The 27,229-nt window shown below is 44.0% G+C and overlaps 1 protein-coding gene across 1 annotated transcript in view; it reads left to right on the forward strand.

Annotated features, from left to right (window-relative positions):
* LOC124613271 (C-type mannose receptor 2-like) overlaps window positions 1-27,229 on the forward strand; it is a 263,120-nt gene that overhangs the window by 200,959 nt on the left and 34,932 nt on the right. Inside the window, exon 5 of the mRNA XM_047141964.1 lies at window positions 25,106-25,492. Coding sequence (XP_046997920.1) covers window positions 25,106-25,492 — 387 coding nt within the window. The remainder of the gene's footprint in view (window positions 1-25,105; window positions 25,493-27,229) is intronic.

Below are 27,229 nucleotides of genomic sequence, written 5' to 3' on the forward strand. Positions count from 1 at the left end.
TCATAGCCTGCTTTGATTTTTGATGGGAGTTGAACTTTGTCAAAAGTCAAGAAGACAGTGCGGGTTGGAATGATGTTCGAGTCAACCCTTTTCATAACCCGATGAACAGCGGTGACGCCCTGGTCAGACAGGTAGTGCTGAATTTCTTCGTCAGACAATCCATCGAGGGAGCGTGTATAAACGACTCCACGCGAGGAATTTAAGGTACGGTGCGGTTCCACCCGGACAGGGAAGGTGTGGAGCAGAGAAGTACGCAGCAATTTTTGAGCCTGGAGGGCACTGTGTGTTTCTAACAACAGGGTACCATTCCGTAATCTGGAACAAGACTTTACAGGACCCGCAATTGCGTCGACACCTTTCTGAATAATGAAAGGGTTGACCGTGGAAAAGTCGTGACCTTCGTCAGACCGAGAAACAACAAGGAACTGTGGCAACGATGGAAGAACCGTCTGTGGCTGAGACTCAGTGAACTTACGTTTGTGAGCAGACATAGTGGAAGGTGAGGAAACCATGGCGGAAGAATCCCCCATGATTACCGGCGTCTCCGATGGCGCGCTCCTCCCTTGTGGGGGCCCTCACCGAGGGCACACCCGCCTTAGGTGATTGTTCACACCTCAGGTCACACCTCCCGACATACGGACGGAGGGACCAATCGGCACTTTCGGAAGGTATCAGCTCGGGTAATCACCCCTCCCTGGGCCTGGCCTTTACCAGGGGGTACGTACGTGTCCTACCTGTCTACCCGGGGCGGGGAATTACGCGTTACCCCGTCACCGGCTACGCATGGAAGTGCGTGGGTCGGCCTTCAGACACGCACAGGGAGGAAGAAAGAGAAAGGGAAAGGAAAGAAGAGGGGGTCTCAAACGCCGCAGCGGAGAAAAGGGTAAAGAGAAGAGGTAAGGAAAGGAGATGGACAAAGGAAGGAAGAAGACATACAAGCAAGGAAGAAGAAGAATGCAGTACATTTACAAGCGTCCGTCTCCGGACGTAGGCGCAAACCATACTCCCAGAGGGGGAGAAAGTGAAGGAAAGAGCAAGAGGTGAGGGGGGGGTGAAGACAGGGGATGGGGAAGGATGCGGAAAGGGAAGGTATGCAGCCCGGAAAGGAAGGAAGGCCACATTAGCTCGGGGCCCCGTGCTCGCTACGCACGTATCCACAAAAGAGTTGTGGATCCCCTGGGGGGGCTTCGGAAACTTATCTGGGCATTAATAATGAGTATCCTGGTGCAACTGGCATATCCCGCACTACACGTGGACCATACTAGGTACATCGGAAATATATTCAACGGCAAAATACAAACAGATTGGAACCATGCCGACTGTGGGCTAGACCTGCCAGCGTTCCCAGACATGTAACTCTCACTATATGACGGCACGACGTCACTAGTAGATCCGGAATAGTTCAAAGTATATACATCGTCACCACTCGTAAACGATACTGAGCAAAGACCCAGTGCAGAAAAAAAGCGAAACCATTTCTACATGCAAAGTCACAGACTCATAGAGGTCACGATTCTATAAAATGCGTGCTTAGAGTGCAGCAGAGATCGAGCACCGTATGTTGAGAAGACTGTCTTCCAAGTACTCAGTTACGGTTAACCTACCACCTTGTGGTTCAGATTGCAAACAAACGCACACTGGCCGTCGGAAAACCGGTTTGCGCGTACCTGACAACACCGCGATCAGTGCCACATCTGTGACGAGAGGCTGCTCGTATCTGTCAGCTCTGGAGCTGTTGTGCGCAACGGGGGAAGACATCGCCGCCGCCAACCCGCGGGCGGCCCTGGCAGCAATGACCACACCTCAGCCGTGCGACAGCTCTCTCGCCAGTAGCGAGGTCCGCAACCTCAAAGTGCGGACACTGGGTGATGGGAAGCACGCGGAGTGGCCTGTGCATACTGATAAACGGACGGGAATTATCGATCTGTCTGTTTCTCTGGGAGTAACGATCCACAGATCTTTCCAGGGGCTCGCAATAGCTTTTGTCAGGCAACTCACGCCACATGTTAGGACGGTGAACATGCGGTCGCTTGGAAGCGATATGCATGAAAAAAACGCGCTAAAATTATTTTTATTATGGTATGTGAGCTGCTGTCCACACAGTCTTATAAAGAAGAAAAGCTTTATTTAAAATCAAAACAGGTGATCTGTCCAATTATAATGATATCGGGTTTTAAACGTTAAGACTTTACCGCGAACTCACCCGTTCCCATTTGTCGTTATAGCTCCGACAACGTCCCGTCTACCAGACTGTCATCGATGACAAATCGAAAATCAGGTAACACCAAACTCAAGTTCATAACCTGATACTTTTGGGAGGATTGGTAGCGGAGTTTTCCTGCCCATCGATATTTTCTTAAAGTCGATTGCGCAAGGAAAGGAACATTCTCACACAAGTATGTAGTAACTTGTGTCATGTGTGCAATCGTGTTGAAAACCAATAAAAATGTGTTCTGGCAACGTACGTCCTATTAAATTACGATCGATTTATTACAAGATATACTCTCACACACACAAAGAAACACATGACCTGCGATGAAACCGTGTGTCTTATAAGGTTTCTGGCCACACTTTGTAGCAGTGAATCTTTGATTGCTTATGAAATCGCGGTCACACACTCCGTAGTAAGTGGAAGATATTTCCAGGGAAACCAGTAGCGCAATGTTCTTTTTTGATTGGCGAAGTCAGTAATTCTGAACCGCCATCCACAGGGAAAGTAATGTAAAGAAAAATATAAGTCGTACGGGTCGACGTAATCCTGTCTCCAGCCCTGCTTTTGTGAGTGGCACAAGTAGCACACTGTGGATGTGTCTCTTGTCGACAGCGACATCATGTTCGCTTAATCCTCTTACCAGCAGTAACCCACGCATGAAAAACATAATGAATCTGTATATAATATTTGTTCAGAATTATACCTATGTAAGCACTAGATTATCAGTAAAATAGGCTAATATGAAACTGATTCTTAAGACGACTATAGAACATATCCATCAAACCTACATGGTAAGCAGTTCAGATTGTCGATCAAATTTCGTATTTCGTCGTAACATAACACGTAAATCCGAAACATGTATGTCATAAACAATTATTGATACGAAGACCAATAGCAGGTAATACCACACTGACTTTACACTGTGTAGTGGAACATTAAAACATCTGGAAAGACTCTTTCTACCAGCCATAGCTGCGAGAGCATAAGAAAGCTAGTTTCCCAGTTTTGGTTCTATAGCAAGTAACCAGGGTAGAGGAGATGATTTTAATCATCTGGCAGAGTAACTCTGAATGCCACCATTCCAAAACAGCTGCCACTATCGCAGTTTTTGTGTAATCGACTTCCATGTTAAAACGATAGTCATACAGCGAAACGTTTTATAAGCTGTTATAGGCATTGAATGTCTTTTTTTTAAGAGTAGTATAGAGGTATTGCATCCTATCATTAATAAAAGTCCACTAAAACCACAGCCTTCCATTACATGCCAGGTATCACACTTATATAGTCACCCGACCTCCACCTCCTCCTAGGAAATGACTGGGTCAGTACCCAGCCTGCACTGGGCTGAAGGAGAAAGGATGGATTTTATTTATTTCAGAACAATTTATTTAGGGATGGAGTTTATTTATCACAGTGATACAGAACACACACTGAGATACTTTGGGTCACGCCACATAGCATACAGAGCTGCAAACTACTTCTAAATAAACCCATGTATAATGCTCTGTGCCGGCCCCTAGTGGCCGAGCAGTTCTAGGCGCTTCAGTCTGGAACCGCGAGACCGCTACAGTCGCAGGTTCGAATCCTGCCTCGGGCATGGATGTGTGTGTGATGTCCTTAGGTTACTTAGGTTTAAGTAGTTCTAAGTTCTAGGGGACTGATGACCTGAGATGTTAGGTCCCATAGTGCTCAGAGCCATTTGAACCATTTTATAATCCTGTACACATGCGCCTGCTAATTGTAAACACCCAAAATAATGCATTGCACAACCATTACAATGAAATGCATTTATGTCCAGAGACCCAAACAACCTGTAAATCGTCAAAATAGTAATCCACCTAAAAGACTCTGGAAACATGCTTGCCAATTTTGAACTTTCGATTTCATGCACCAGTCTTTATTTAAACAATTAGAGGCACTACCGCCATCCACTTTGTTCGCCAAGAGGTCCAGAGTCCAAATGATATAGTACACAGTATCACCACCAGAGGTCGCTGTTGTCTGTTCTGTGACGTAATCCAAGATGGCTGCCATGACATCAGCTGATGATGCAAGTACCGTTATCCAAGATGGCGTAAACAGTGTGGTTGCCATGGGGTCTGGGGACCAACTAACCTAGTACACAGTACTGCCACCAGAGGGTGCTGTCATCGATTCCATGACATAACCCAAGATGGCGGTTTGGGGTAGGGGAAAATAGCGGAAAAACGATTCTGCCTGTGATGGACATAAGTATTTAGTTTGCTGGCAGTGTCTCCACCACGAGATCTAGACTCCAACTGACCTAGTACACAATACAGCCACCAGATGGTGCTGTCATCCCTCCTGTGATGTAATCCAAGAGGGTGGTCTGGAGGGGGGAAAAGGAAGGAGTGTATTTATTTTGGAACAATTTATTTAGGGATAAAATATATTTATCACACTGATACAAAACACTTGCTTTGGTTCACGCCAGACAGCCCACAGACCTTTAAACTACTCTTAAATAACGCTCTGCAGACACGCAAACAACTCCTAATTTACCGAAACAATTTCAATACAGACATGCAGACTCCTCCTAAATAATGAAGTACACTGATGTGTAGACATGTTCAGTAATCGTAAACTGTGCAAATAACGCATAGCGCAGCCAACAGACCTGCTCGCAAAATAATGCAACGGACACGCAAAAAACGAACACACAGTGTGTCTGTTGGTATTAGTGTATCTTGTAGTGAAGTTGAAATTGATTGTTCCTGTGAATTACTAAAGGTAGAGGTTATACTCAACAGTAGTACCAAAATAATAAATGGCTCCTTCTACCAGCCCCCCAGAGTCAGATGATATAATAACTGAATGTTTCAAACAAAACTTTAATCTCATTACAAATTAGTACCCACTCATACAGCTATAATTGGTGGAGACTTCAATGTACTCTCGATTTGTTGGCGAAAATACATGTTCAAAGCCGGTGGTAGACAGAAAACATCTTCCGAAATTGTACTAAATGCTTTCTCTGAGAATTACATTGAACAATTACTTCATGAGCCCACACGAATTAGCCGGCCACAGTGGCCGAACGATTCTACGCGCTTTAGTCTGGAACCGCGCGACTGCTCCGGTCGCTGGTTAGAATCTTGCTTCGGGCAAGGGTGTGTGTGATGTCCTTAGGTTGGTTAGGTTTAAGTAGTTCTATGTTCTAGGGGACTGATGACCTCAGATGTTAAGTCCCATAGTGCTCAGAGCCATTTGAACCATTTGAACCCACGCGAATTGTAATTTTTTGCGAAAACACACATTACCTATTAGCCACTAATAATCCTGATCTAATAGAGAGCGTCATGACGGATACAGTTCTTAGTGAATACAAGGTCATGTTCATTGTAGCTAGGCTCAAAACCATATCAACCAAAACCACTAAAAATGCACGCAAAATATACCTATTTAAAACAGTAGATAAAAATTCGCTTGCTGCCTTCCTAAGAGTCACCATTCCTTCCATTGAATTATGTAAATGTAGACCAGATATGGCTCAAATTGAAAGATACAGTATCGACAGAAGGAGATTCATAGTGCGTAAGATGATAAGAGACGGAACTGATCCACCATGGTGCACAAATCACGTCAGAACAACGAAAAAAGCATGCCAAATTCAAAAGAACGCAAAATCCCCAAGACTGGCTAAGTTTCACGGAAGCTCGAATTTAGTGCGAAAGTTAATGCGAGATGCTTTTAATAGTTTCCACAATGAAACACTGTCTCAAAATATCGTATAAAACGCCAAGAGATTCCGATCGTATGTAAAGTAAACCAGTGACAAAAAACAGTCAATACCGTCACTGTGCGATAGCGATGGAAATGTTACCGATGATGGTGCCACTAAAGAGATGTTACTAAATGCAGTTTTCCGTAATTCCTTCACGAAAGAAGACGAAGTAAATATTCCAGAATTCGAAGCCAGAACAGCTGTTAGCATGAGTGACATAAAAGTAGATATCTTAGGTGTTGCGAAACAACTCAACTCACTTAAGAAAGGCAAGTTCCGTTCCAGATGGCGTACCAATAAGGTTCCTTTCGGAGGATGCTTACATAATATCGCTTTTCTTAACCATCATAAACAACTGCTCACTTGACGAAAGGTCTGATTCTAAAGACTGGAAAGTAGTACAGGTCGCACCAATATTGAAGAAAGGAAATAGGAGTAACCCATTGAATTACAGACCCACATCACTGACCTCAACTTGCAGTAGGATTTAGGACATATACTGTACTCGAAAATTATGAATCACGTTGTAAAAAATGACCTATTGATACATAACCAAAACGGATTCAGAAAATATCGTTCTTGTGTAACACAGCTAGCTCCTTATTACCATAAAGTAAGTGCTGTCGACAAGGGATCTCAGATCGATTCCATATACCTTGATTTCCAGAACGCTTTTCATACTCTTCCACACAAGCGGCTATTAATCAAATTGCGTACATATGGAATAGCGTCGCAGTTGTGTGACTGAATTCATGATTTCCTCTCAGAGAGGTCATAGTTCGTAGTGATAGTAATTCATCGAGTAGAACAGAAGTGATACCTGTCATCCAGAAAAGTAGTTTCAGAGGCCCTCTGCTGTTCATGATTTGCATAAATGATCTAGGTGATAATCTGAGCAGCCCCTTAGATTATTTGCAGATGACGCTGTCATTTACGGTCTAATAAAATCATCAGACGATCAATTACAATTACAAATGATCTAGAGAGAATTTCTGTGTGCTGCGAAAAGTGGCAACTGGCATAAACAAAGAAAAGAGTGAGGTCATCGACATGGGTACTAAAGGAAATCCGATAAATTTTGGGTATACGATAAACGCACAAATCTAAGGACTGTCAATTCGACTAAATACCTAGCAATTACAATTAGAAGCAACATAAATTGGAAAGACCACATAGATAACATGTGGGGAAGGTGAAACATCGACCGCACTTTGTTGGCAGAACACTTAGAAGATGCGACCAACCCACTAAAGAGACAGCCTACATTACACATGTCTGTCCTCTGCTGGATATTGCTGTGCGGTGTGGGATCCTTACCAGGTAGGATTGACAGAGGACGTCGAAAAGGTGCAAAGAAGGCCAATTCGTTTCGTGTTATCACGCAATATGGATGAGAGTGTCACTGATATGATATGCTGGTAGGGGTGGCAGTCACTGAATCAAAGGCGATTTTCTCTGTGGCTAGATCTAATTACGAAATTTCAATCACCAACTTTCTCTTCAGAACGCAAAAATATTTTGTTGATATCCACCTCACCTATGTAGGGAGAAATGATCATCATAATTAAATAAGAGAAATCAGAGCATGAGCAGAAAGATTCAAGTGTTCCTTTTTTCCACACACCATTCGAGAGTGGGATGGTAGAGAAGTAGTGTGAAAATGGTTCAATGAACCCTCTACCAGGCACTTGAGTGTGAATGAGTAATCATTTAGATGTAGGTGTAGACACCGCCTGCCACTCCCTGTCCATTGGGCTGCATAGGAGGCTACCACACATCATGCTCCCAGATGTCGGGAGGCACCGCCCCCCCCCCCCCCCCCCTGTGAAGTGACGCACAGATGAGGTGGTGACATGGTGACATTCCTTTCATACTTGCTACCTGAGAAGGTCCTCCCGAAATACGTGTTCACCTAGGCACCGTTGCTGATGTGACTGGATGGGACCAAACACCTATTTACAGAGCAAAGACACTCCAAGGTGGGCAGTGCACACGTGTGTTCGCCACTGCTGGCGTGGACCCTCCCACTACCTGTGGTCCAACGAAGAGCTAACTGCCGAGCAACGCTGCAGAAATCCATTCCAGAATAGCACAAGCTGCTTTCTCCCTAGCAATTCTAATGGACAATGTGTGACATGTGGATTATGCATCGCCATGTGTAGCTACATACAATCGCAAGTGCATCTAGCACCATTCTCACTGTTATACTGAAACCACATAGCTACCTAAAATAATAACTGAGTCGAACTCTAGTAAATTGCAAGGTGTCCCAGAAATACTTAACGTGCACTTTTGTAGGAGTTGACATAATGTCTCAGCTTGTATGCACGGAAATTCTTGCCCTAACAGAACCTGTTTACGAAAATAACATTGAATGCAGTCTTCCTAGCGATCCTAATGTGGCACCCTGTCAGTCACGTATTAACCCTCCTGCTTTCAACATCAAACATTCTCACTGCTATGTAGAGACTCCTGTACCCCTGCACAAAGGATGTCTTGTGAATGAAGGGGTATCTTAATTGGTTCTTACCGAATTCACCCGCCGAATTCCTGACGCCATCAGTGTGGAAGCACCACCCGCCTTTCCTTTTTCTATCTGTAGATAAGACTTACAGTGGTAAAAAACTATTTTACACTGATCGCCATATTGCACTGACAACTAAACATCGCAATGTGCCCTACATATCGTCAAATACAGAAAGACACTTACTCAATTACAGTGCCCTCCCAATGAGGACAGGAGTTTGAATATTAGAGCGTGAAACTGATCTCCAACCCAGAAATATATCAGCATGTACCGTGTCCATCTACTAAAAATATAATTCCTATCCTATGCCATACAAATATCGCCCCTTTTATGTCATTCATACATATACTTTGAAGACAGACTGCACCATAGTTATATTCGCAGCACTAAATAGTTCCCTGTGAGGTCGGCGGTCATCCACTCCCGATGTGTGACCAGTGCGCCGAAGTCACTCTGAGAACTGTTCTACAAATTCAAGCCCGCTCTCCCTCGACACAAACGTGTTACTGTTTCTGGTCCGAAACGGCTTCCCAGCTTGCTTTTTTCCACACCCATCTCCAGACTTGTGGATTACAAGAACAAATATATTTTCTCATATTTCATTCACTGCGTTATCCTACTGATCACTCACGCAACATAATTCCAAAGATGCAGATTGGGAATTATTTCTCAACAAACCGTCAAATTCAGCGACGTGGAGCATGATCTAGACCATTGGGTAACTAGAAACGTATCCTATCTGCGAAGACCTTTTTCGTGAGAACTCTAAACAAACAGAGGAAACAGATACTTGCACTCACAAATAACGATGTCGGTCATGTAACAGATTACAAATCGTTCCTATAATTTACAATGTCAACTAAGGTGGTTCTCATGTCTAGAGAACTGGCAAATGTGTCTTCCACATGTTAGATGCACACACCACAATCGATATTCTCTCAACTAAATAAAGATGGGGAGTATGAAGAAACAGTCAACCGAACAATTTACACTGGCGGGAATAACGGCCCATGGCTACTGTATTTGACACTTTTCAGGGAGACTGAGAACCATCCACCTATAAACTCACATGCATCTGTGGTAAAGGATAGCAGAGTGCATGGGGTGATCGATTGAGATCGAGCTGTAACGAAGTTCGATTTAATTGTCGACTGATGATGAATTCTAGAAACGTGTGAAGTTGCTGCAGGTCAATTTTTCACTGTTCTATTAAGATGCATCAGTCGCGTAGCATAGCATGAGTTCGACTCGTATACTGCCACGACTTCTGTATGTGATTTAAAGCTCTGTCTACTTGCTATCGATAATGTTAAACGTGTAGGTCATCAGAGGACTTCCATCTCATGTGTGATGAAACGTGGCGCATTCCTCTAAACGAATTATGATTATGCGATGTACTCCATCCCCCCGTCGCATCTTGGGTGTAAAATCAATACTTCAGCTTCATAACTAAGGTAGCGATAGGTGCTTGTGAGGCGGTGCAATCGCTGTGTATACATTTGCCTGACGGATGCTCTGTTTACAGAGTTAGTGAGGGAAGTACTTGTAATTTTCACAATTCGGATGCAGCTGCAATGCATTTGTTTCCATGTAAGATGTATTCGGCGTTACTAACGATCATTTTATATAGGGCTGATGCAGGCACAGTATAATTTTCTAAACGTGATAGGATGTGAATAGTGGGCGCCATACATCTCCGGAAAGCTATATTGTATCACAAAGAGCGCATGTTTTAAGAAGTAGTTTTTTCGTTTTACGGTTCGTTAACACAGTTTATCGTAGAGAAACCAGGAAGAAGGACGTATGCCATCCGCTTGCAATTTGTTTCTTACACTGGAATATTAACAGCACTACATTCCAAACGACTGTTAGGTCGAAAACGCAAGGGATGTAGCATTATAGCCTGTTTTAAGTGCGGAACATTTTAGCCTTAGGAGTGCGTGTATTTATGTTCTCTCCCACCAGTACCTTCCTGGTACCGATCCTAGACTAGAACAACACTTCAGAGTTGATAGCTTGGTTGATTTACGTAAAAATGCGTATGAACTCCATCCATCTGGAGCTCCATCGTGCATAAAAATCATTCCTTTCTTGTTCTTCTTAACTGTTTGCTATTACATCACGACACTTTGAAATCTCATAGTATACATCGATAAGGAGTGCTAAGCTCCTCGACATGGGCGCATCTCGAGAAATCGTGTGTACTTGGATGAGTGAGGACTCGTAAAGCTCCATTCATTCACGAGACTTGGAGTGTAGCGGTCTACTTCTGGTCAGTTGCAGTTAATTGGATAACGGTGCTGCAGAGCGGGTTGGCCACTGACAGTGTGATGAGGGTCTTTCACTCTCTAATTTTACCCTAAGACAGCGAGAATTCTCTGTGACTCACATGCAGGGAGACAGATCGTAAATTAAACACTATGCTAGAGGTGTTAGTAATATGTAGAGTGCTGTCTGATATACTTTGTGTACGTGTTCGAGAATTGACATTGACTGGACGTACTGGACAATCATCTATCCACATTTGCAGTGATACTCGCAAAGTGGAGAAGGGGTGATTTAGCTATGATACTGAAATTGAACATGCTGTCACATCATTGTTCAGTGTTGAAATTACTGTAAAACTGTTCGCACTATTAACTGTGATGTTTATTATTGGAGTACATCGATGGTGCCTTTTCCATCCTATCCGTGCACTGCCACGCTGTTGGTTACCGCATAATGATTAACTGATATCGCTTGTTTGAGTTGAAATAGAGTTTTGGTCGATGGACAGCACCTTCTGGGGTGAATAGCACCGAAACACTCATCGCGTACATGACTGCAGTATGATGAAACAGTCGAAACGGAATGTAGAGTCATCAGCTATTCCGTGACTATGACAACAGAGTTTAAATGTAGTTTGGAAATCTACACAAACGCTATAAAACTCTTCCAGTTTTCTTATGCTGTAACTCTGTCTTATTTAAAATTATACTGCGTTTGCGGCGTGTTATGGTAGCCACAGTAACAATATGGTTTACATTGTGCGATGTCTAGTTTTGCTGGGAGAGTCCGTGGATCAGAGCACCTTAATGTCAGTTTAGGACCAGACGCTGACCATGAGGTCGTGACAGAAAAATAAATTGTATGGCGACGTACAAACCGCGCTACTACAGAAACAAATAATGCTTCAAACAACGAGACAGGGCAACAGGCAGCGCCTCTTGCGATTTACAGTATAGTTCGTGGGATACGATCATTCTGCTACAGTACAGATGATGAAACATTAAACGGGCCTCTGCAGTGAATCGAAAACTGTATATTTAATAGGATCGTCTCACACCAGCATCAGCAGGTTGAGGTGTAAATTCAGTGAGGAACGAGGTGATCGATCAGGAATGTAGGAGGGATGCACACTGTGCTTTCTGGGAAGCATTGTGAAATCTCTCTCTCTGCACTGGACCACACTGCACCTATGCATCATCGCGTGAGCAATAGTGCCTAGGTGACTTCTGTATCGGAAGAAGTTACTGAAGCTTCTATAGTTCTTAATTGTTCTCTGTTGGGGGTAGAGAATAACGATGATAGCATGTTGGGCTGATAGATTCGAATGCACATGGATTTGCTTCGGAGTGTAGTATCTGTATCTAGTTTGGAGACGCACTACAACGTGTACATTTCCACCGAATGGTCAAAACACGGTCCTGTTACAGTAACTCAGGTCGTTTTGATTCTACATGGATTGCAGAAGGTGCTGGATATGGGTTTCTCCGACTTTTGCTCATTTCCAAATTAATTTTGAGTGATCACATGCGCTAAGCTGTAGAAATGGGAAAAATTGCAACATGCGCAGGGGTTGACTAAAACCAGATTGGATTTCTACTGTAGCAGACGGGTTCGAGAAAGGTGTCTCCTTTCGAGATATGAGAGTGCCAGAAATATGATTCACTTGTAGCTTTGAGCCAATGCATGTATATGGTTGAGTGGTAGGACTTGATTCCAAATCGTAGGCATTATTTCCAGTGGACATCTGAAAAGGTGGTGTACATTTCATACGACCTCAATCAGGAAACCATCTACTGCTGTTTGTGATCTTCTCAATCAGTCATGGCCTATCAGTGGATATTCCGCAGAACCTCTTACATGGAGAAATATCTGGCTGCAGTGGCGTGAGGGATTCGCAAATACCTGTTACATGCCACGTTCCTTAGCTGAATCCTTTCAAAATTCAGCGCTTTTATCACGAAGTTGCATCGTGGGCTACATGTAATTGGACTGCTGGTCTGATGATATACACTCCATCGATCATGTCTCGATATGTTTCCAGAAAAACCATCTCATTCAGAGGTAATGTCATACCTAGATTTATAAAGCAAGTATAGCTTTTAACATGGACCTTGTGTACACCTGTAGAAGCAGGACCACTCGTGACAGTAACGCACAGTAGTTGTTGCGATCGGGTTTTTTAACATCTGGCCGATTACATCTGTCTTTCTAAGACACAGTGGTAGCACTTGCAAGAAATACTTATGAGACATGTCCACCCATCGCTGGTATTCTCTCAGTATTTTTTCATATCGCATGTAATCTTTTAACATATCCTACTTAGTCATAGTAGGGGACGTGTGATAGGCTCACCTCGAGCATCAGGCTTATAAAGTATGTGTTTGTGTTCCGACATGTGCAAAATGGAAGGTATGGAGTTGAAGTTGGGCACTGTGATAGCAAAGGGAAGAGTATCTAAAGTGATATTGATGGTGCAGATTTTTCTATTTCCAGAGCCACATATGTCAGCAGGTTCTATTTCCGATACTAAGCTCATTGTCGACAGTTGTTCAACAGAGTCCTCGATCATAACATTTAATTGGAAGTATAGCCACCAAATATAGGGTGATACCGTGTATACATTGATTGTGGAGGGAATGATTCACGTTTCCAGCTAACGACAGGAGCCTTCAGAATGGGGAGGCATGTGGGAGTGTAAGAATGTAGATGAATTAACCGTGTTGTCCTCTAGACGACCCTATAGCGAACTAATACTTAGTATGTGTGGGATGGCTTCCCTGATCAAGTGGAAATTTCAGAATATTGAATATGGAGATGCATTTGAGCTGGACCATTATTCTTGCTGTGTAAATTGTTTGGTTGACTGTTTCTTCACATTTCCCATCTTTATTTAGTTGAGAGAATATCGATTGTGGTGTGTGTGTCTAGCATGTGGAAGACACGTTTGCCAGTGCTCTAGACAAAAGAACCACCATAGTTAACCTTGTGAATTATAGGGATGATTTGGAATCTGTTACATCACCGACATCGTTATTTGCGAGTGGAAATAGCTATTTCCTCTGTTTGTTTAGAGTTCTCACGTAAAGGTCATCGCAGACAGGATACGTTTCTAGTTACCCAGTGGTCTAGATCATGTTCCACCTCGCTGAAATTGATGGTTTGTTGAGAAATAATTTACAGTCTGCATCTTCGGAATTGTTTTGCGTGAGCGATCAGTAAGATATTGCTGTGAACGAATTATGTGAAAATATATTTGTTCTTGTAATCCATGAGTCTGGAGATGGGCATAGAAAAAAGCAAGCAAGGAAGCAGGTCCAGACCTGAAACAGTAACACTGTGTTGAAGGGGTGTGAGCCTGAATTTGTAGAACAGTTCTGAGAGTGACTTTGGCCTGCTCAGGGCGCTCTGGTCACACGTCGTGAGTGGATGACCACCAACCTCACAGGGAATTATTTAGTGCTGCGAATATAACTATGGTGCAGTCTGTCTTCAAAGTATATGTATGAATGACATAAAAGGGGCGATATTTGTATGGCATAGGATAGGAATTATATTTTTAGTAGATGGACACGGTACATGGTGATATATTTCTGGGTTGGAGATCAGTTTCATGCTCTAATATTCAAACTCCTGTCCTCATTGGGAGGGCAGTGTAATTGAGTAAGTGTCTTTCTGTGTTTGACGATATGTAGGGCACATTGCGATGTTTAGTTGTCAGTGCAATATGGCGATCAGTGTAAAATAGCTTTTTACCACTGTAAGTCTCGTCTGCAGAAAGAAAAAGGAAAGGTGGATGGTGCTTCCACACTGTTGGCGTCAGCAATTCGGCGGACAAATTCGATAACCGCCAATCATAATCCACAATTCATTCACAAGACATCCTTTGTGCAGGGATACAGAAGTCTCTACATAGCGGTGAGAACGTTTGATGTTGAAAGCAGGAGGATTAATATGTGATTGATGGGGTGCCACGTTAGGACCGCTAGGAAGACTGCATTCGATGTTATTCTGCGCTATTTTCGTAAACGGGTTCTGTTAGTGCAAGATGTCCATGCATACAAGCAGAGACATCATGTAAACTCCTACAAAAGCGTACATTAAGTATTTCTGGGCCACTACACAATTCACTGTTGATCAGCTTGCTTAAAAATGGTTCAAATGGCTCTGAGCACAATGCGACATAACTTCTGAGGGCAACAGTCACCTAGAACTTAGAACTAATTAAACCTAACTATCGTAAGGACATCACACACATCCATGCCCGAGGCAGGATTCGAACTGGCGACCATAGCAGTCACACGGTTCCAGACAGGAGCACCTAGAACCGCACGGCCACACCGGCTGGCAAGTTGCTTATTATTTTAGATAGTCATGTGGTTTCAGTATAACAATGAGAACGTTGGTAGATGTGCCACACATGGTGATGCATTAGCTACACATCATACATGGTCCATTAGAATCCCTAGTGAAAAAGCAGCTTGTGCTATTTTGGAAAGGATTTCTGCAGCGTCACTCAGCAATTAGCTCTTTGCCAGACTACAGGTAGAGGAAGGTTTCACACCAACTGCAGCAAACACACGTGTGAACTGCCCACATCGAAATGTCTTTGCTCTGTAAATAGGTCTTCGCTCCCATCCGGTCGTGTCTGCAATGGTGCCTACATGAACACATATTTCAAGAGGAACTTCTCAGGTACCAAGTATGAAAGGATGTTGCCACCTCATATTTTCGGGAACCAAACGGGCATCTGTGCATCACTTCACAGGGAGTGTCGGTGCCTCCAAACATCTGGGAGTGTGAGGGGTAGCCTCCTGTGCGGTACGAAAGACAGGGGGTGATGGGCAGTGCCTGTGTATGTTGTTTGCGTGTCTGTTTCATTATTTTGTGAGCAGGTGTGTAAGCTGTGCTATGCATTATTTGGACAGCTTACGATTACTGAGTGTGTTTACATATCAGTGTACTGCACTATTTAGGAGAAGTCTGCATGTCTTTACTGAAATTATTTTGGTAAACTAGGAGTTGTTTGCATGTCTACGGATCGTTATTTAGGAGTAGTTTACAGGTCTGTGGGCTGTGTGGTGTGACACCAAGCATATGTTTTGTATCAGTGTGATAAATATACTACACCCATAAATAATTGTTTCAAAATAAATACACTCCTTCCTTACACTCCCCAGCAACCTGGCACAGGCTAAGTCATTTTCGCGCCATATTCCCCCTCCAGACCACCCTCTTGGATTAGGTCACAGGAGGGGTGACAATACCCTCGGGTGGCTGTACTGTGTACAAGGTTAGTTGGATTCCGGACATGATGGCAACCACACTATTTCCTGCCATCTCCGATAATGGTACTTGTGTCACCAGCTAACGTCATGACTGTCATCTTGGATTACATCACAGAATGGACGACAGCGATCTCTGGGGGTGGTACTGTGTACTAGATCAGTTGGGCTCTGGGCCTTGTGATGAACACACTGGATGGCAGTAGTGCCTCTAATACACTCCTGGAAATGGAAAAAAGAACACATTGACACCGGTGTGTCAGACCCACCATACTTGCTCCGGACACTGCGAGAGGGCTGTACAAGCAATGATCACACGCACGGCACAGCGGACACACCAGGAACCACGGTGTTGGCCGTCGAATGGCGCTAGCTGCGCAGCATTTGTGCACCGCCGCCGTCAGTGTCAGCCAGTTTGCCGTGGCATACGGAGCTCCATCGCAGTCTTTAACACTGGTAGCATGCCGCGACAGCGTGGACGTGAACCGTATGTGCAGTTGACGGACTTTGAGCGAGGGCGTATAGTGGGCATGCGGGAGGCCGGGTGGACGTACCACCGAATTGCTCAACACGTGGGGCGTGAGGTCTCCACAGTACATCGATGTTGTCGCCAGTGGTCGGCGGAAGGTGCACGTGCCCGTCGACCTGGGACCGGACCGCAGCGACGCACGGATGCACGCCAAGACCGTAGGATCCTACGCAGTGCTGTAGGGGACCGCACCGCCACTTCCCAGCAAATTAGGGACACTGTTGCTCCTGGGGTATCGGCGAGGACCATTCGCAACCGTCTCCATGAAGCTGGGCTACGGTCCCGCACACCGTTAGGCCGTCTTCCGCTCACGCCCCAACATCGTGCAGCCCGCCTCCAGTGGTGTCGCGACAGGCGTGAATGGAGGGACGAATGGAGATGTGTCGTCTTCAGCGATGACAGTCGCTTCTGCCTTGGTGCCAATGATGGTCATATGCGTGTTTGGCGCCGTGCAGGTGAGCGCCACAATCAGGACTGCATACGACCGAGGCACACAGGGCCAACACCCAGCATCATGGTGTGGGGAGCGATCTCCTACACTGGCCGTACACCACTGGTGATCGTCGAGGGGACACTGAATAGTGCACGGTACATCCAAACCGTCATCGAACCCATCGTTCTACCATTCCTAGACCGGCAAGGGAACTTGCTGTTCCAACAGGACAATGCACGTCCACATGTATCCCGTGCCACCCAACGTGCTCTAGAAGGTGTAAGTCAACTACCCTGGCCAGCAAGATCTCCGGATCTGTCCCCCATTGAGCATGTTTGGGACTGGATGAAGCGTCGTCTCACGCGGTCTGCACGTCCAGCACGAACGCTGGTCCAACTGAGGCGCCAGGTGGAAATGGCATGGCAAGCCGTTCCACAGGACTACATCCAGCATCTCTACGATCGTCTCCATGGGAGAATAGCAGCCTGCATTGCTGCGAAAGGTGGATATACACTGTAGTAGTGCCGACATTGTGTATGCTCTGTTGCCTGTGTCTATGTGCCTGTGGTTCTGTCAGTGTGATCATGTGATGTATCTGACCCCAGGAATGTGTCAATAAAGTTTCCCCTTCCTGGGACAATGAATTCACGGTGTTCTTATTTCAATTTCCAGGAGGGTAGATTATATAGTGGTAAGACAGAGATTAAGGAACCAGATTTTAAATTGTAAGACATTTCCAGGGGAAGATGTGGACGGACCACAATCTACTGGTTATGAACTGTAAATTAAAACTGAAGAAACTGGAAAAAGGTGGGAATTTAAGGAGATGGGACCTGGATAAACTGAAAGAGCCAGAGGTTGTACAGAGTTTCAGGGAGAGCATAAGGGAACAATTGACAGGAATGGGGGAAAGAAATACAGTAGAAGAAGAATGGGAAGCTTTGAGGAATGAAATAGTGAAGGCAGCAGAGCATCAAGAAGGTAAAAAGACGAGGGCTAGTGGAAATCCTTGGGCAACTGAAGGGATACTGAATTTAATTGATGAAAGGAGAAAATACAAAAATGCAATAAGTGAAGCAGGCAAAAAGGAATACAAACGTCTCAAAAATGTGATCGACACGAAGTGCAAAACGGCTAAGCAGGAATGGAAAGAGGACAAATATAAGGATGTAGAGGCTTATCTCACGAGGGGTAAGATAGATACTGCCTACAGGAAAATTAAAGAGATCTTTGGAGAAAAGAAAACCACTTGCATGAATATCAAGAGCTCAGATGGAAACCCAGTTCTAAGCAAAGAATGGAAAGCAGAAAGATGGAAGGAGTATATAGAGGGACTATATAAGGGCGATGTTCTTGAGGACAGTATTGTGGAAATGGAAGAGGATGTAGATGAAGATGAAATGGGAGATATGATTCTGCGTGAAGAGTTTGACAGAGCACTGAAAGACCTGAGTCGAAACAAGGCCTCGGAAGTAGACAACATTCCATTACAACTACTGACAGCCTTGGGAGAGCCAGTTATGACAAAACTCTACCATCTGGTGAGCAAGATGTATGAGACAGGCGTAATCCCACAGGCTTCAAGAAGAATATAATAATTCCAATCCCAAAGAAAGCAGGTGTTGACAGATGTGAAAATTAGCGAATTATCAGTTTAGTAAGTCACAGCTGCAAACTACTAACGCGAATTCTTTACAGAAGAATGGATAAACTGGTAGAAGCCGACCTCGGGGAAGATCAGTTTGGATTTCGTAGAAATGTTGGAACATGTGAGGCAATAGTGACCCTACGACGTATCTTAGAAGAAAGATTAAGGAAAGGCAAACCTACGTTTCTAGCATTTGTAGACTTAAAGAAAGCTTTTGACAATGTAAACTGGAATTCTCTCTTTCAAATTCTAAAGGTGGCAGGGGTAAAATACAGGGATCGCAAGGCCATTTACAATTTGTACAGAAAGCAGATGGCAGTTATAAGAGTCGAGGGACTTGAAAGGGAAGCGGTGGTTGGGAAGGGAGTGAGACAGGGTTGTAACCTCTGCCCTCTGCCCGATGCTATTCAATCTGTATATTGAGCAAACAGTAAAGGTGACTAAAGAAAAGTTCGGAGTAGGTATTAAAATCCATGGAGAAGAAACAAAAACTTTAAGGTTCGCCGATGACAATGTAATTCTGTCAGAGACAGCAAAGGACTTGGAAGAGCAGTGGAATGGAATGGACAGTGTCTTGAAAGGAGGATATAAGATTAACATCAACAGAGGGAAAACGAGGATAATGGAATGTAGTCATATTGAGTCGGGTGATGCTGAGGGAATTAGGTTAGGAAATGAGACACTTAAAGTAGTAAAGGAATTTTGCTATTTGGGGAGCAAAATAACTGATGATGGTCGAAGTAGAAAGTATATGAAATGTAGACTGGCAATGGCAAAGAAAGCATTTCTGAAGTAGAGAAATTTGTTAGCATCGAGTATAGATTTAAGTGTCAGGAAATCATTTCTGAAAGTATTTGTATGGTGTGTAGCCATGTATGGAAGTGAAACGTGGACAATAAATAGTTTAGACAAGAAGAGAATAGAAGCTTTCGAAATGTGGTGCTACAGAAGAATGCTGAAGATTAGATGGGTAGATCACATAACTAATGAGGAGGTATTGAATAGAATTGGGGAGAAGAGGAGTTTATGGCACAACTTGACTAGAAGAAGGGATCAGTTGGTAGGACATGTTCTGAGGCGTCGAAGGATTACCAATTTAGTACTGGAGGGCAGAGTGGAGGGTAAAAATCGTAGAGGGAGACCAAGAGATGAATACACTAAGTAGATTCAGAAGGATGTAGGCTGCAGTAGGCACTGGGAGATGAAGAAGCTTGCACAGGACAGTAGCATGGAGAGCTGCATCAAACAAGTCTCAGAACTTAAGACCACAAGAACAACAACCGCAACAACATGCCTGTATGGGACTAAAACGCCCAAACTCTATTTTCTGTCATCTTTACTTCCGTAGTATCGAACGTTTCACGTTTTGCAAAAAGTGTACTTCCAGTCTACAAATATTTGGAGGTTGTGATGTCCGGGACCATCTAAGATGTGGTTGCTTCTGAGTTTCTGGATTACTTTGCATGCGCGCCGAAGTATCGTCTGGATTTATATACAAATAATCATTTTTCTAATTGTTTCTATTAAATGATTTTTATGCAGAAGACTTCCTTTGTTATCATATAGGGTGCTACATAAATAGGTAAATTTTAAGACGTTGTTTCTTCATCGCCTGAACTTCATTCGATCTACAGGCCTTCACTATTTGCTCAACAAACGAATTAAACAATATTAAGGCAACAATATTTAACTGCGTCTTCAAAGAGTTCTCATACGTTGCGGTAACGGTGAGTTGTTGTCTGCAGATAATATAAATCATCCTGATTCAAATAGTATTCTTGTGGGCCAAATATGAGTACATTAGTCGCTTGTTATTTACAATATATTCTCATTTTCTACATATACTACATTCGTATTCTCATCTTGCTGTACTGGTTTTCATTCTATTTAATATTAGCGGAAAACACATGATACCGTTCATAGACAACAAGAAGGAAGTTGTTGCGTGTGCTAGGGGGAAAATGAAAGAACGTATTCCGTTTATGATTTATTTTTCAAGCCACATGCCAATGTATCTGTTGAAAGAAAACCGCCGTCGACTTGATCGATTTCGTTTCATTAGTCTATTCGTCTACGAAATTGTTTCAGTGAACGTAACTTATTTTATTAGCATATGTACGCTGAAGAGCCGAAGAAAGTGGTACACCTGCCTAACGTCTTAAAGGGCGCCGGGAGCACGCAGAAGTGCCGCAACATGATGTGGCATACACTCGACTAATGTCTGAAGTAGTGCTAGAGAGAATTGACTCCATGAATCATGGTGGGCTGTCCATAAAAAATGGTTCAAATGGCTCTGAGCACTATGGGACTTAACATCTATGGTCACCAGTCCCCTAGAACTTAGAACTACTTAAACCTAACTAACCTAAGGACAGCACACAACACCCAGCCATCACGAGGCAGAGAAAATCCCTGACCCCGCCGGGAATCGAACCCGGGAACCCGGGCGTGGGAAGCGAGAACGCTACCGCACGACCACGAGATGCGGGCTTATGGCTGTCCATAAATCCGTAAGAGTACGAAAGGGGGAGATCTCTTCTGAACAGTACGTTGCAAGGCATCCCAGAAATGTCAAATAATGTTCATGTCTGGAGAATTTCGTGGACAGCGGAAGTGTTTAAACTCAGAAGAATGTTGCTGAAGCCACTCTGTAGCAACTCTGGACGTGTGGGGTGTCGCATCTTCCTGCTGGAATTGCCCAAGACAGTCGGAATGGCCAATAGACATGAATGGATGCAGGTGATCAGACAGGATGATTACTTACGTGTCACCTGTCAGAGTCGTATTTAGGCGTATCAGGGGTCCCTTATCACTCCATCTGCACACGGTCCACACCATTACAGAACCTCCACCAGCTTCAGATTCATGAGGTTGTCTCCATACCCGTACACGTCCAGCCGTTCGATATTATGTGAAACGAGACTCGTCCGACAAGGCAACATGTCTCCAGCCGTCAACAGTCCAATGTCAGTCTTGACGGGCCCACCCAAGGCGTAAAGCTTTGTGTCGTGCAGTCATCAAGGGTACACGAGCGTGCCTTCGGCTGCGAAAGCTAATATCGATGATGTTTGATTGAATCGTTCGCAAGCTGACTCTTGTTGACGGCCCAGTACTGAAATCTGCTGCAGCTTGCGGAAGGGTTGCATTTCTGTGACATTGAACAATTATCTCCAGTCGTCGTTGGTCCTGTTTTTGCAGGATCTTTTCCGGCCACAGCGATGTCGGAGATTTGATGTTTTACCGGATTCCAGATATTCACGGTACATTCGTGAAGTGGTCGTGCAGGAAAATCCCCACTTCATCGCTAACTCGGAGTGGCTTGTCCCATCGGTCGTGCACCGACTATAACACTCGTTCAAACTCACTTAAATCTTGATAACCGGCCATTGTAGCAGCAGTAATCGATCTAACAACTGCGCCAGACACTTGTAATATAGGCGTTGCCGACCGCAGTTCCGTATTCTGCCTCTTTACTTATCTCTGTATTTGAGTACGCACGCCTATACTACTCTATGGCGTTCGAGAGTATTATTACCTTTTCCAGAACTTTGAAACATGCCAGGGAAGAATGTGAGACAGAATGGAGAGATGTGACTTTGAAAGCTCGTAGATGTTCTGGTCATTAGAGACGAAAAAACGACGTTCCACAGAAGTAACAGCAGCGATTTTGACGTGACACGACACTTGCTTGCTGCATGCCTAAATGATAAGCTTCCTGCGCCAAACCCAGATCTATTTCCTACTTTACCCTTCTCAAGTCTGATCAGACATTGTTCTGTGCATCTACTGACCTAATTTTGGAGGAGTGTTGAATTCTAAGCTTCCGTTTTCTACATATGACCGAAAATCCTTATGTATTCATCAACGGAATAATTTTGAGAACAAAGATGGTATATTTAAATGTCTCATAATCCTCAAATCTGCGTTTGGACCGTCACGGAACGTGAGTGGTACGGATGACTCACAATGTGCCACAGATATACTTCTTCGCCTTTCTTATTTCATTCGCGGGTGGTACACGACAAGCCTGAGAGTAAATATACTTTCCCGTAAGGAAGAATTTATGTAATTGGGACTTAAAAGTACTGCCTGTGATACATGGAGTAAAACGAAATGTTCCTTGATTTACATATCAAGTTGAGTTCTCGAAAATTAGAGTGTTATGCTCTTCGCTGTGCACAACACTTTGCTGTGGCAAATACCGCTGGAGTTTCCCCAACACTCGTGTGACGATACGGTGCCGACTGAACAGACCAGTGGTAAAGCGTCCCCTCCTCCTTTGAATTCCGTCTTTCACTATCTTTCGTCCTGCTGTTGAGCGCCCAAGGCTGAGGAACCACTGTACCGCGCGACTTTGTGGAAGAAGAGAATTACAGGGTGTTACAAAGAGGTACGGCCAAACTTTCAGGAAACATTCCTCACACACAAATAAAGAAAAGATGTTATGTGGACATGTGTCCGAAAACGCTTAATTTCTATGTTAGAGCTCATTTTAGTTTCGTCAGTATGTACTGTACTTCCTCGATTCACCGCCAGTTGGCCCAATTGAAGGAAGCTAATGTTGACTTCGGTGCTTGTGTTGACATGCGACTCATTGCTCTACATCAGTACGTAGAATCAACAGGTTAGTGTTCATCACGAACGTGGTTTTGCAGTCAGTGCAATGTTTACAAATGCGGAGTTCGCAGATGCCCATTTGATGTATGAATTAGCACGGGGCAAAAGCCGTGGCGCGGTACGTTTGTATCGAGACATTTCCAGAACGAAGGTGTCCCGACAGGAAGACGTTCGAAGCAATTGATCGGCGTCTTAGGGAGCACGGAACATTCGAGCGCCTGGGGAAGACCTAGAAAGACGAGGACACCTGCAATGGACGAGGCTATTCTTCGTGCAGTTGACGGTAACCCTAATGTCAGCGTCAGAGAACTTGCTGCTGTACGAGGTAACTTTGACCACGTCACTGTATGGAGAGTGCTACTACGGGAGAATCAGTTGTTTCCGTACCACGTACAGCGTGTGCAGGCACTATCAGTAGCTGATTGGCCTCCAAGGGTACACTTCTGCGAATGGTTCATCCAACAATGTGTCAATCCTCATTTCAGTGCAAATGTTCTCTTTACGGATGAAGCTTCCTTCCAACGTGATCAAATTGTAAATTTTCACAATCAACATATGTGGGCTGACGAGAATCCGCACGCAATTGTGCAATCACGTCAAGAACACAGATTTCCTGTGAACATTTGGGCAGGCATTGTTGATGATGTCTTGATTGGGCCCCATGTTCTTCCACCTACGCTCAATGGAGCACGTTATCATGATTTCATACGGGATAGTCTACCTGTGCTGCTAGAACATGTGCCTTTACAAGTGCGACACAACATGTGGTTCATGCACGATGGAGCTCCTGCACATTTCAGTCGAAGTGTTCGTACGCTTTTCAACAACAGATTCGGTGACCAACGGATTGGTAGAGGCGGAACAATTCCATGGCCTCCACGCTCTCCTGACCTCAACCCTCTTGACTTTCATTTATGGGGGCATTTGAAAGCTCTTGTCTACGCAACCCCGGTACCGAATGTAGAGACTCTTCGTGCTCGTATTGTGGACGGCTGTGATACAATACGCCATTCTCCAGGGCTGCATCAGCGCATCAGGGATTCCATGGGACGGAGGATGGATGCATGTATCCTCGCTAACGGAGGTCATTTTGAGCATTTCCTGTAACAAAGTGTTTGAAGTCACGCTGGTACGTTCTGTTGCTGTGTGTTTCCATTCCATGCTAATTGTGATTTGAAGAGAAGTAATAAAATGAGTTCTAACATGGAAAGTAAGCGTTTCCGGACACATGTCCACATAACATCTTTTCTTTCTATGTGTGTGAGGAATGTTTCCTGAAAGTTTGGCCGTACCTTTTTGTAACACCCTGTATAACGCGGGTATCGAATGGAATCTATATCCTTGCCAGTCGCGAGAGAAGTTTTTACTGACGCCAATAGCCAGGCACGACTCCGTAGCAGAGTATCTATTGTTAATGTTTGACTGTGTTTTGTACCAGACGTCTGTGTTCCGTGTTAATTCTCACACATCTCGCTCATATTATAGCGGGAAGGCGATAACAGAAGTGGTTGGCGAAAGAATGTGCTAACTGTGTTTGCTAACGACTACTTTCATCACTTTGCGTGAGGTGTTTCCTAACGAGCCGTATGCTGTAACGCTAGAAAGCATTCTCCTGCTGAGAAATTGTTTTATCTTTTTGGAATTATGCTCTTATCTTTTAAGTTAAGCAAACAAATAGCATGCAGAAGTTCAAAATTCTTTTGCCGACCTCTTCCATTTTCGAACATACGCATCACATACGCTTAAAACATTGTGCTGAATTAATTGCAAGTAACTTATTTTGATTGCTGACAGAGATGGAACTGTCTGAGTACTTTTAATTAGAGTTAACTGTTTCTTTCAAGGACTCCCACCACCATCGCATGCCCCTTGGACGCCTCAAATGCCAGACAACAGTTTCGACGAGGACTGCATCGAAATGAAGGAGTCTGGTAAACTGAACGACATTAGTTGTTACACCACATATGAGGATGTCGTATGTGAACGGCACATGAGGGAAATTCCCGCGGGCTACTGGTGGGTCTGGACTGCTCGGTGTTTCTGCAAGCTTTACACGGAACAACTATCCCATGCGGCTGCAAGGAAGAGGTGTGAGGTGGATCAAGCAACGCTTGTGGCCCCCGAAACTTATGACCAAGTGGTTTTCATTGTCGAGAAAATAAAACCAAAGAATTCCTTCTGGGTAGACTTCTCTGATGAAGAGGTCGAAGGACAGTTTGTCTCCAGCCAAGGTATGTAGACGCCGCAAAAGCGCCATTATAAATTCTTCGGTATTTACGACAAGTTTCATATCGTTTTAACACAAAAGTATCTCGAATATCCTATCCCGCCACTACCATTGATTCCACACACTGTAAGGCTTCCCCAGAGACATGCTGCCTCTACTGAAACAATTCTCTCGCCTTTTTGGCACTGTTGTGTCAGCACAGCATAGAATTCGACTTTTACACAACGACACAAGCTCAGCACAACAGGCTGTGGGGTGGTAGGACTGGACCAAGTAGCACATCAGCCAGTCACCATCGACAGCCCCACTGAACGTTTATTTGGCACATTTAAACAAGACAAATAACAAATGAAACCAACACATTTTTAAAATTACCATTTAGGTAAGAGCAAGTTACTTCAAAATTTAAACATTCATAAACCACGGCACTTATGGCCTATTACACATTAAGTGAAATGAGTTAAAAATTATTTACTCAAAAACTATGATCAACCTGAAGAATAATTTATTAAAATTTAACGAGGAAATGTATTCTTTCGCAGTGACTGGTATCACAAAAGTAATTCGTAGTACAGGCAACAACAAATCAGATACCATGGCACACAACCACGTTACTTAAATGGCAGGCATCCTACACTGTAGGATATAAAATATAAAATTTCATGTGACCAAGCAACCTCGTAGGATTCAACAAATTACGCCCAGAAATGGACGCCTGCCCGCTCAGCTGTTTCCAATACAGGCTCGGCATGGACCCCCAAACGGGAGCAGCAACTGTCACGAATAGGCACGAAAAATGCAGAACTAGTGGGTATCTACAACAGACTGACATCTGCCTTAAGTAACTGGAAAGATATAATTCATTACAGCACATCTTCTGTGGAATTAGTGAACCAATTAATGAACATCAGCTAAGCAGTATAAATATATTATCTTATGTGCGTAAGGCCAATTAAACATTAAGCCGCGAGCGAACTATATCACGGCCAGCCGGCACGCGCGGGCAAAGGGGGCGGAAAATACACAACAGCTCAAGCAGGACGCAACCCAGGACCTCGCACCCGCTACCCCAGTCAAACAGCACAAGTCCCGATAAAACGAAATCAAATGCAAGTAACTAGCTTGCAGGCAATCAAGAACCCCCCCCCCCCCCCCCCCCCCCCCCGGCGACGCAGCCAACTTACAACAAACAGCCACACTTAAATTTGTGATTAAATCAGAATTAATTACCATATCTACATACTGTCATTGAAGGAATTCTTGTACTTTCATTAACAGAATCCGTTTCAAACTATTTAAACACATAATAACAACTCACCTCTCAGTACACTGCAAGAATTTGTGAAACTACTTACTTATTATTAGACACATATCTCTCACACACACTATCACTTCAGACAGAATCGTAACAGTCACGTTATTTCCATTCTCAGCAAAATATATCCAGGGAAAATTTTATCCATATATATATATATATATATATATATATATATATATATATATATGCGGCGGCACTTAGACAAGGTCCAGCGAAACTGTTTTCAATTACGGTTAAACACTGACAGTAGCAATCAACAAACAGAATGTATCAGCACTCCACGACCCAGTAAATGTTAATCATCACATCACATCACATCACATACAGCTCTCACTAGAACGTTGTGTATTAAGCAAGTTGAAATTAACACATTCGAGGACAGACTCAGTAGGAGTAGCAACGGCTGGTCAAGAAAATGAAGTC

The sequence above is a fragment of the Schistocerca americana genome, chromosome 4 (genome assembly GCF_021461395.2).
Source record: "Schistocerca americana isolate TAMUIC-IGC-003095 chromosome 4, iqSchAmer2.1, whole genome shotgun sequence".
Classification (NCBI taxonomy): Eukaryota; Metazoa; Arthropoda; class Insecta; order Orthoptera; family Acrididae; genus Schistocerca; species Schistocerca americana.